Raw genomic sequence first — 12489 nt, 5'->3', positions numbered from 1 at the left:
AGTGTCTTAGTCAACGATAACGTCGTAGATCCTGCCAGCGCAGAACTGACCGATGCAACCACCAATAGCGCTCACAATGAAAACGATGATGCTATGAATAGTAACGTAGCAAACGATGTGCCATTATCCGTACCCGTAATAGATTCCTTCAATAGCAGTAGTTGTCAGCAGTCGATTTCATCGATGCTAGCAAACACGGAAGCTGAACTAGCTGGTAACAGGTGTACCGACAACTTGGTTGGAACTACTGAACAGTTCGAGAAATTAGATGCTTCTACGATGGAACCAGTTGATATCGTTACCTCAAATGGGCCGGCCTCCGGTGGTGATAGTCTTGAGTTTGAAGATGCATTAGATACGATTGTATGCGATGACGCTGTGGATTATAGGTAGGTGGGTCATATTTTAAAGGCATGTAATAATCGAGTATTCTGATAAAATTCTATCACTGCACACTGCTTGTCATGTGTTTAAAAAACGTTTAACGTATTACTTTGTGTTGGCTCTTTATCAACCGTTATCATTCGAAGAAAGAGGAAGATTTTTGAAGAAGGTGTTGGTAATGTAGTTTGCGTAGGCGGAGTAGTTCAAATGCAAACAAAAGAAAAGTTTAGGAATCATTTAGCTATGTTTATAGAATTTACGTATTCAACAGGTAAACAGGCACAAAAAAATTAAAACTGAACAAACAATGTCAACATTTGCATGACATAACTGAAAGAACAAGAAAAAATGAAAAAACTGCTAATCATTCGTCCTCTAACAGTAATGTGCCGTGGTTGAATCCGAGCGTCTTATTAAAAATTCTCGAAAAATGCTTAACGTTACAAAACGTGCCCCAGATCAAGCTTTCTATAGAAAAACACTCCCTGAGTGCAATAATGAAATTAAAAAAGCGAAAACAAAAAAGGTAACCCATAATATCAGAATATGGCTGTCATTAAGACCTATTTAATTCTGATATGCTAAATTTGATGATGGAAACTCATTCGCCGGACTCGGCTCACTATGGTCGGAATAGTGAAATTTCACGACAAAAATCTGTAAGTCGGAAACCATAGATGCTAGAGATTTCTTGTCTTCTAGAAAGTTACTCTACTAAGAGGAATCTATCTTTTGGTATGACTGGTTACTAGGGTGGTCCTATTGTACTCAAAATAAAAATTGTAACTTTTTTATCTTATGACATAGAGCAATATTGTCTTCCACTAAATTGTAAAATGACACTTTTTGGACCCTATTCCTTGTTTGCACATATATGCAACAACAACACGTTTAGGATGAAAGTTCATAGTTTCACCTTCAAAATCCATTTTGTAGAATTAGTCTACTTTTGTTCCCTTTAGGGTTAAAATGCATTAAAAAACTTGGAGTTTTCACACAAGCAAATTGCTAAGCCACCATTCAAAACTATCTAGTTATTCCAACTCGATTTTTATTTGGAAAATTCGACACTTTTGGGGCATGAAAAAGCGCTTATTTTGACTCGGCTGTGGGATGATTCGGAAAATATATTGATGTCTGCTTTCAACTTAGCAGGTGTTGATGAATTATTTGCAGTGTTGCAACAAATAAATAAATGAATTCAGGAAATGGCATATAGCGTCGATAATGTTTTTTTGGATTGAGCTTAAATTTGCGACTTAAGAGAGCAGTAAAACCAAAAATTTGTGCAGTTAATTCAACGAGTGAATCGGGATCAAATTGAAATTGGACTATAGAATTACAAGCGGAAAACATACTTCGACCCGAAGTTAACTACTTATTTGATTGTGAGACTCTTATAAGAGGGAGTCATTTTGTTAAGAAAAGAAAACCTATTTAATTCTGATATGCTAAATTTGATGATGGAAACTCATTCGTCGGACTCGGCTCACTATGGTCGGAATCGTGAAATTTCACGACAAAAATCTGTAAGTCGGAAACCATAGATGCTAGAGATTTCTTGTCTTCTAGAAAGTTACTCTACTAAGAGGAATCTATCTTTTGGTATGACTGGTTACTAGGGTGGTCCTATTGTACTCAAAATAAAAATTGTAACTTTTTTATCTTATGACATAGAGCAATATTGTCTTCCACTAAATTGTAGCTAATTTAATTTAATGAAACTTTGTTAGAAAAATTATTGCTCTATCTCGTTTTTTCACTGTTCTAGGGCAATTTTAACAAATTGGGTCGAAAAATGACACTATTATTGCTCTAGTTTTTTCAGCTTTATTCGGATTTAAAAGCGGTGTTCGAGTGACTTTTAGGGCGTAAAAAACTGCATATTTTGACACTAATAGATAATTGCTATCTTTTCAGAGAAAAAAGTTACAGGTATTTTTTCGTTCTAAAATGACACTTTTTGGAGGCACCCTACTTCCTTGTTTGCACATATATGCAACAACAACACGTTTAGGATGAAAGTTCATAGTTTCACCTTCAAAATCCATTTCGTAGAATTAGTCTACTTTTGTTCCCTTTAGAGTTAAAATGCATTTAAAAACTTGGAGTTTTCACACAAGCAAATTGCTAAGCCACCATTCAAAACTATCTAGTTATTCCAACTCGATTTTTATTTGGAAAATTCGACACTTTTGGGGCATGAAAAAGCGCTTATTTTGACTCGGCCGTGGGATGATTCGGAAAATATATTGGTGTCTGCTTTCAACTTAGCAGGTGTTGATGAATTATTTGCAGTGTTGCAACAAATAAATAAATGAATTCAGGAAATGGCATATAGCGTCGATAATGTTTTATTGAATTGAGCTTAAATTTGCGACTTAAGAGAGCAGTAAAATATAAAAAAAATAGGGTGATGGAATAAAAGTGGAAAATTGGTGGGGTTCCAGGGCCAACCCAAACGACCAACATGGGAAAACCCTCAAACATGTTGTCGAGACAGCAAACCACCATATCGAAAAACACGGAAGAGGCACAAGAGCAAAAAATAGTTTTGTTGGAGCCTCGTGTTTTTAGAAACCTTTTCCCCCCACCCGGTGGCTATCGAGTAAATACTAGCCGATGCAAGTTGCAACGGATTCGATGAAATCACAAAACTGGGACGATTTCGTTTCAAAATTGAGCTAAAATCAAATGCGGTGTACTCAAAGGTGGAGCGAATAAATTTCAACCAATTCAAACTAGAAATATTCGTTCTAAATCTCTGAAGGAAACCATATTCATGGTCAATGGAGTACCGAGAGAATCATATACAAAAACAACAACTCAAGAAATTACAATAAAGGGCAAACAAACTCCGAATCCAATACGCATCCATAAATGTAACTGCTATGCAGAAATGTGTGTGTTTCTCATAAAGCAATTTAAAAAAATACTGGAGATTTGGTCATCAAATAAAATACTGCAGATCCAAAGCGAGGTCTCAACACTGTCGTCAAAATCACGACTCTGGAACAAATTGTTCAAGATCAACTCGATGTCCAAACTGTCATCAAAACCATCCAGTGGAGGATCCGAACTGCACGGAAGTCGTGGTGCAAACTACGCGGAAGCAGAGTCTTATTATCCTAAGCTTCTAAACCAGTTTCAGCTACTAGAGTCAGAAGAAGAGTTTCCTGAGCTTTTGCAGACACAGTGGGTAGCTATAACACCGGCTAGAGTAAAAGAACGGGAAAACTTCTCCCATGAACCAGACTCGGAGAGTGAATAAACAGTGTTCATACCAAGACTACTCACAGGATTGTCGCGGATCAAAATAATTTATCAAAGATAACATAGTTATCGCCACAGTAATAGAAGCTATATTGGCCTAGCTCCGAGTGGATTTGCTTAGACAAGTGCGGCTTAAAACATAGTTGCTGTCGCTTATGACCAACTGAGTACCAAGATGCAACAGGCTAGAACGGAAATTGAAACCGATCAGCTCCTCATTCATACGTTTGGCAAAATTAATGAAATAATAAATGCAGAAGCTCCTTGAAATAATAATACCAACAGAACAGACTCACAGATTTCCAATGGCTTGTAAAACTCTAAACATAATTCGAAATAACATCCAGAGCATACGCTCAAACAAAACAAAGGAGGAGCTCTACACTATTATGACAGAAAACAACGCACAGATTCTGCCAAAGATTTGGCTCTCAAAAAACATAAGCTATTCAGAATGAAAAATTTCAATTTTTTTTCACATAGAAGAACAAATGGATATGGAGGAGTAGGAATTGGCTATACTATAATGTGCAAAAAAACCCCTGTACTTAATTTCGATTTCCTGGAGTTCATATAACTAATGGTTTTGAACCGATTTTTCTATTCTCAACATATTTACCACCAAACAATAATACTGTAGCCACAGAAGAGATAAAGAAGCTTTTTCTTTGGTTAGAGGCGACTGGAACGCGCACCATCGCAATGTTATGCAAAATGGACAAAAGAAATCCATGAGTAGATTTAACTCTCGCCACTTCCGGTGTTGCACGTAGAAGTAAATAGGGTGTCAAGAACGAAGACCTTAGTGATCACCCATTTAATTAGTGATCAGCTCTGAAAAACAAATAGCAAAGATTGACTTCTCAAGAAAAATCTCAAGAATTCTCAAGAAAAATCTTCAAGAAAAATAAACCAAATTACAGCTATTGAAAAAAAAAATTAATCAGACCGCAATTTATCTATACACCTGATGCAAAACATTTTTGAAGAAGCAACGGAGGAATGCTCGTATGTAGTGAAAAATAAAAAAATGTAATTTATTGAAAAAATGGTGGAACCAAGACTTGGCGGCTGTCTACCAAGCCATATGGGAACCAGACAAAAGTAGTACCAACTATATAGTGTTGCAAAAACACAGATGGAGTAAAATTGCAAACAAATATGGAGTAGTAGACCTACCAGCAGCTAACCACCCAGAGAGAGATTTGAGAGAGAAGGATATGAAATTATCCTGAAGGATTAAGAAATTCTACGAGAGTTGAACACTAGGAAAAATTATTCGGCGGCAGGTGAAGATGGAATTTCTTATGCGATATTATTAAAACTAGATCCACAGATACAGTTTAAAACCTTGGAGTGCTGAGCAAAGTGTTCATGGATGGTAACATCCCGCTAAAAAGTACCTGTGGAAGGTTGATGAGCGGATTGAGGATCAAGTTGGAGGTAGCCTGAATGATCGGAAGAGGCATATCCACAGTACAATCACCACCACAGCGGGAGAAGTGTTGAGTACATCTGCGACAGCCACGTCCAATGAGTGGTTTGACACTGAGTGCCAGCGAGTGATGGATGAAAAGAACCGCGCCTGAGTTCACATGTTGGACACGGCTGTTACTCGTCAGAGCGTAGGAAGATACCGAGAAGCTAGAGCTGATGAAAAAAGACTCCATCGCTGGAAGAAACGACAGCATTGGGAGCGTATTCTTGCGGAGGCGGAAGGTTGCTTCTCTAGGCACGATGCGAGAAGCTTCTACAAGAAGATTAATGGAATTAGGAACCGGAACGTGTCAGCCCCTGTCATGTGCAACGATAGGGAGGGGAACCTGATTATCGATAGAACGGAGGTGGCCAAGCGTTGGAAGGAACACTTTAGTGTGCTGTTAAATGGTGTAGAAAACAGCGTAGTCGAAAGGAGCAGTATTGTGATTGAGGATTATGGCAAAGCTGTGGACCCACCATCCATGGACGAGGTTAAGGAAGCAGTGAAAGAGCTGAGGAACTGCAAGGCAGCTGGTGAGGACGGCATTCCATCCGAACTTTTTAAAGTCGGAAGCGAAAAGCTGTATCGTGCTCTACACCGGATCATACTAAGAGTGTGGTCCGATGAAGTATTGCCCTCGGACTGGTTAGAGGAAAGGCCACCGACTGTAGTAATTATCGGGCCATAACCCTTCTCAACACCGTTTACAAAATTCTCTACCGTATTCTGTTCCATAGACTGAGGCCGTTGTCGGAGACCTTTGTTGGCGATTACCAATGTGGTTTTCGAGGGGGACCCTCCACTACGGACCAAATGTTCACCCTGCGAAAGATCCTTTCAAGAATTCAACCTGCAGACGTACCATCTGTTCATTGACTTTAGGGCAGCGTACGATACAGTAAGAGTAAATGAGTTATGGCGGATTATGCTCGAACATGGTTTCCCAACAAAACTAATTGGGCTGATACGTGCCACCCTTGAAAGCTCTACATCATGCGTCAGGATAGGGGGTGAGATATCGGACTCCTTCGTAACGTTAGATGGTTTGAAGCAGGGAGACGAGCTGTCAAACTTATTGTTCAACATCGAAGGGTGCTATACGGAAAATCGGCGTGCAAAGAAACGGCACCATCATTACGAAGCCTCTCACGCTTCTAGGTTTTGCAGACGATATCGACATCATTGATATCAGCCGTAGAGCAGTGAAGAGGCCTTCGGACCTCTCAGGAGAAAAGCTGCGAGAATAGGCCTCATCATTGACTCTACCAAAACGACATACATGGTGGCTGGTAGAGAACGTGGTAGTCCAACGGATGTTGGTGCTCAGGTGATGTTAGATAGGAAAACTTTTGAAGTAGTCGACGAATCTATTTTCTGGGTACACTAGTGACATGTGACAACGAGGTTAGCCGTGAGATAAAAAGGCTGATAGCAGCTGCAAACAAGGCTTTCTACGGATTGCGTAACCAGCTGAGGTCCCGTAGTCTGCAAACCCCTACAAAACTTGTACTCTACAAAACACTAATTCTTCCCGTGACCCTCTACGGCCATGAAGCATGGACGTTGAAAGAGGTCGATCGGCGAGCTCTTGGTGTTTTTGAGCGTAGGATTTTGCGTTCAATTCTTGGTGGAAAACTAGAAAATGGTGTTTGGCGCAGACGCATGAACCATGACGTGTACCAGTTGTACAAATTGGCGTTAGTTAAGTATAGTTATGTGTATTAAACACGGCAGGCTGCAGTGGGCTGGGCATGTAGCTAGAATGCCGGAAGAACGACCAGCGAAGACTGTATTTAGCAGAAATCCCGATAGAGGCCGTCGACTTCATGGTAGGCCCCGCACTCGTTGGATGTGTGCAAGGATGCTCGCGAAATGAGTGTTAGGGGAGATTAGAGAATAGCAGCCAAAGACAGTGACATGGCGGCGTATTCTGGATTTGGCATTGGATAGATAATCGGTCTGTGGCCGTAAGTGTAAAGTAAAGTAAGTAACATTCCGCACAATCCCGCTTCAAATTTGCTGGAGATACTGGAAAGAGTACTAAAGGAAAATGTGAAACACATGCATCATCAACTAGATTCACATCATGCTTGCAAAAGGGGACATCACTTTCGAGCTGGTGAGCTCATCTATCACCCTTATTCTTGTTTATGGTCCTTTATGACTTCCATACGACTCGACTTGAACGTATTGGAAAATGCTATTCCCGTTTTCGAATGAGTTTAATAAAAGAGTATTCGAACGTTACAATATTTTCGTGCGAATACGATACGGCCGTAAATAGGAATATTGGTATATAACTGTTAACACAGTGGTGGGCACCATTCCGCTAATTCGCTAATTAGCGACGCTAAAATTCAGTTAGCGATTTAGCGATTTCGCTTATTTTTGAGCTGGTTAGCGAAACTGTTAGTGTCGCTAAAATTTGGCCTTCGAAACGCTAATCGCTAATTCGCTAAATTTTGTATAGAAGCGACAATAGAAACATTTAGATAAACTATGAATTGCTGATGGCGTACGTAAATTGCTTCGAATGATGATCATCATCAGCATCACCCATACAGGAGCATTTTGAAGAACAAGCACAAGGTCTAGATTGAATTTTCGGCACACCAAGAACTTTGGTAAATTGCAATGCGCTTTAAATTATGATAACTTTGGTTCTACTTTTTCGATTCAGATAATAATTGAATTTTTATGAGAACATTCCTAAGAGTATCTATTTTCAATGCAAGCTAGATAACTTTTGTTATTCTTGTTTTTACAAAATCAAATATGAATACCGTTTCGTGAACCTCTTATTGTGAATAGCTTTAAAAAGTAATTGTTTTCGTTTGTTTAACCAAAAAAAAAATCAAGGTGGTCCACATCCTACAAAACACGAACAATAAATATAGCGATATGACTATTTAGATATTAAAAAGTTAGCGATTAGCGAAAGTTTCGCTAATATGGGTTTAGCGTTTAGCGATTATCGAGCTAAATTTTCCGGTTAGCGGCTTAGCGATTAGCGTCGCTAAATTTTCGACTAGCGGTGCCCACCACTGCTGTTGCAGCTGCGGAAAGTTGCCCTCAATGAGAAGTATGTTCGCCACTTATGTGGTCTTTTATTGTGACCTATGATTTACTCGAAAGTTTAGAAGCTAAAGGTTTCAAAGTTGTAGATTTTGTGGATGACATTACAGAGTCAGAGCTTGGTGAAGAGGTTAAGATTTGAGGATTAATTTTTAACGTCAAGATAAACCGTAAGTCATACTTATTGGGGCCTTAAGAAAGCAGTCAATGTGGTTTAGCTATGCTCTAAAACTGTTGGAAGGATTTGAGCGCTGAAACCTGAAATGATTGAATAGCACGTACTATACTACCGAAAATAACATACGCTTCTTTCGGAAGATTTGGATGCAATCCAAATGCAAATGAAATAAAATTTACAATTGATGTTACTTAAACATAACTTAATTTGATTAAAATTTTTCAGAATCTGACAATTCCAAAAAAATAATCTCTGTCCGCTTTCCTTTCGCTCTAGCAAACCATCCAAAGCGGAACCGCCTTTTGGTGACAGCCCAGCTCAACCCCCGCTGGGCAGCAATAGCGACGTTACGACAGCAGATGCAGCGGCCTTGGAACCATCCACAGCAACAAAGACTTCTGACCTCGTAATAGCAGTCGAGACCATCGATAGTAGTAACAGTAGGAGTACCAGCAACAGTACAGTACAGATCCACACCTCGTCGTCGTCAATTGATCCATCGAAGCTCCCGGCCGAAGTGTTCCAGCAACAGTTGCCGGGCCAAACGGTGATTCCGCAGCCTCAACAAACACAGCCTCAGCCACCACCACCACCACCAACTGTGCCATTAGAAAATGGAACAGTATAAAATAGCATTATGTTGAACAGATAAACTGGTCGGCCTACATTGCTGGGCAAATCCAAGAAAAAAGCGTACACTTACATGACAATGAGCGGCTTTAAAAGCGACACTCATTGGACGAATTAAACAGGATCAATTTTGCAGCGAACAGTGAACTGATCAGTGAGTCTGGTTGTTATACACTTGTATTTAGGAAAATGCGCTTACTTGCAGAGAGAATGGAATGCCTACTAGGGAGGAGAAATATTTTTATTGCACGTGTATTTTCTACTAATACCGTGAGACGTTCGTTCTTACGTATACAAAACATACATTCTCATTAAAGTTTGGCCCAATTTGTTTTCCGTTAAATTTATAAAATCCGTCTGCTATGCTTGTTTTGTGGTACAGTTTGTTAGCGCGTTTCCCGCGCTCAATATGGTGCTGAAGTGTTTAGAACGTTTTTCTAGAAACTTGTGTCTTTCAGTAGCTTTGGAAGCACGCCAAATAAATACATTATTGTACAATTATTTACTAACTTATGTTCACTCTGCCTTGTACACCACGTAGTATACCCATTAGCGACCGGCCGTTCACACAAACGGCAGCACTACCTTAGCATCGAGGAAAGACAACCCTTTGCCCTAACTTAGTGTGCTTCCTACGCCACTGACAAGACCAATTGTGATTGTATTAGGAAAATGTAACCAAATTATGGCTTGCGAAGCAGCAGTGAATACGACTGTTTTTGGGGAGTATCCTCGTCCGATAAAAATAGCAATTTAGTTACTATTACGAACTTTTAAATTCCCCTATTTTGTTACACTCATACTCTGTAATTCAATTTAGATAAGCAACTAAACAAAACGTGACTCAATGTATTTTTATGCATAAAATAAGCCAAAAATGCAGGAACAGTTTAAAAAAAATAGCGATGAGAAAGCAAGTTGAAAGCAATCAGTGTTGTGCTGTTTCTTTACGTATGAAAATAACTCATTGTGTTAGTCGCTCTACAGAGCGAGTGACTGATCGCAAAGGAGCTGCTTGAAAGGAAAATCGTGAGGGTAGTGTAAAACAAATAATAAATAAAATAAACAAAGCTTCCGCCAAAACGAAAATGAGAAAATTTACAAGTGAAATGTACGAGTTTATTAGCACTAATTTTCCACTAAAGTAAGCTCTCCAGCATGAACTAAAGAATAACGAGAGGCAAAATGATTGAAAGAGCGTTGGAGAAAAAAAAAATTCTAGATATTTGTTTTCGTTTGCCAATGCACACAGCCTTAAGTTAACATGAAAGCGTTCGTTTGATTCGAATGATCAACCCTGTTTGTAGTAATGTTTTGTGTTGATGTTCTTTAATACGTTAAGTGAATAAGAAGAAATACTTTTTATATATTATCAGTTCAAACTACTTTTGTTTCTTCTTTTACTATAATCAGCATAATTTCTCATATTCATATCCCCTATCACGCTTAGTTAAGGCTTCGTATTTTACTTTCTATTCTTACGTACGTCGTCCAGTCTAGTGTTTTTGTTCTAACCGAAATTGTTGCTCAAAATATATCATTCTGTTTGTTGCTTGCTCTTATGTTCCTTTATGCTTTCCTGTTTTTGGGAAAAATGAGAAAGAGAAATAATCGAATGTTTGAACATATCTTGCTCGCTGTGCATAGGATTCAGTTTTTTTTTCTAACTATTATTTAACAACTACACCGTAATTCGAAACAGTTGAAACCACAAAAGAAGACGAAAAATCAGACAACCGTTTCAGTGATAGCATTAGAATTTAAACAGATATATGACACAAATTCATTCACACATTCACATACATACAAGAAAAGAAAAAGAAGAAGAAGAAAAAACTCACACACATCCACGAAACACAATACAATTTCTCGCTAAAAGAGACATGATAAACAAAAAATGGTGCAATGTTCTGATATATACATATATATATAAATCAAATGTAAGCTAGTGCCACTTTCTAAAGTACCATGAAAATATGAATAAAGGAATGTGAACGTCCACAATTTGATAGTTTGTTTGGTTTTCTTTGTTTTAGTGGAAATTCTACTCACGCAGGATCTTTTAGGTAGTCGCAAGCATTCCGTTAAATCGTTGCTTTGCCTTAAGGTGAATCGGGACGTGGTCGCGATCAACTCGAATTTTGCAATCTAATTTATTCTTGATTTATGAAGACTACGTACATGAAACTTTGATCAATTGTTTTCACAACTGTTGCATGCCTGAAGTAGCAATTTGAGCGCTGTTTATTTAGTGGAAGCCGATTTTTTTACGCTCAAACTACAAAAGTAAAAAGAACTCTAACCTCAAAATTGTATAGGAAAAGGCCGCAATCCCGTTTCACCTTAAGCGAACCTCGGCACAGTCACAAAAATTGCCCAATGGAAACGGGCTTTCCAATCTGAAGGTGAATAATAATTACAATGCGAAATCGCTGGAAGGTAATTAGTGAGCGATCAGATCTTGTCCAGCGCAGCGTGGACCTATTATTTGTACGCATTCACATTTCCATCAAAGCGCAGAGTTCAGTGTCAACACTTTTGAAAGTGTGCGAATAGAATGCAGATTGCAGAAACACGAGCTCAAAACAGAGGCAGTAAGCCACCACCACCATGCTTACATGAAGGAAAAAGTGAATCTTTGTCACAAAATTTCATATAGGTAAGTTTAATAAGAGTTCAGGCTCAATGCCGATTATTGTTGAATTAGTCAACCAATAGTAATTTTAACGAAACAGACGATTTCTAATGTCCCATAACCAGAAATCGCATCGATAGAAAAAAAAAACGATAATTGTTCAAATTAGTATCGTTTTAAGTGAGTCTAAAGTTATTGGTGAAAGAATTTGAAAAAACCGACAAACCAACGTCAAGCTATTTCAAAGAAATAAGATCAAAATTTGTGCATTTTACCATGTCATTGATGTGCTCTTTTGGGAGCTTCTAACCAACTCTTCTTGATCTCTGCCATGTACCTGCAATCGGCAGCAGTTTGGAATAATTTGGTTTGGGTTGAGGTTTTTTTCAACGAATTTGACATAATTATCGGAAAGCCATTGGAGAGTAGATTTGGCGTAATAAGCTAATACGACATGTACAAACGGCTTGCCAGACCAGCACCTGTTGACCAAACTTTTTCAATACAACTGTCGTCTTCGGTTCTGGTACACTCCCCATTTGAATTACAGGTCGGACTCGATTATATATAGTCTCCGATTTTTTTCACTATATATAATCGAGTTTTATATATAATCGAATCAGAGAAAAAAAATGTTTTTTATTTATTTTACCTAAGTTTTTAGTTGTTTTAGAATAATTAAGAAGAAATTTATTTTTGCCTCAGGAAACACATTTCTTGCAAAAAAATATGTATATTTTGTAGTTATTCCTGATGTAATTGCAGTTAAATATAAAGAAAAATTTTGATCAGTGTTTATTGATTTACCTACACGTATGTGTTTAATTTCTCAAA

General features: G+C 38.4%; 1 protein-coding gene across 4 annotated transcripts in view; it reads left to right on the top strand.

Annotated features, from left to right (window-relative positions):
* The window catches only part of LOC129721766 (serine/threonine-protein phosphatase 6 regulatory subunit 3), a 30833-nt gene extending 19809 nt beyond the window's left edge, over nt 1-11024 (top strand). For all 4 annotated transcript variants that reach the window (XM_055674687.1, XM_055674690.1, XM_055674689.1 and 1 more), the window contains 2 exons: nt 3-389; nt 8667-11024. In XM_055674687.1, coding sequence (XP_055530662.1) covers nt 3-389; nt 8667-9018 — 739 coding nt within the window. In that variant the 3' untranslated portion in view covers nt 9019-11024. The remainder of the gene's footprint in view (nt 1-2; nt 390-8666) is intronic.
* The last annotated feature ends 1465 nt before the right edge of the window (nt 11025-12489 follow it).

Source organism: Wyeomyia smithii, chromosome 2, assembly GCF_029784165.1.
Source record: "Wyeomyia smithii strain HCP4-BCI-WySm-NY-G18 chromosome 2, ASM2978416v1, whole genome shotgun sequence".
Lineage (NCBI taxonomy): Eukaryota > Metazoa > Arthropoda > Insecta > Diptera > Culicidae > Wyeomyia > Wyeomyia smithii.
The sequence above is the reverse complement of the archived record's forward strand: the minus strand, read 5'-3'. Positions and strand labels throughout refer to the sequence as shown.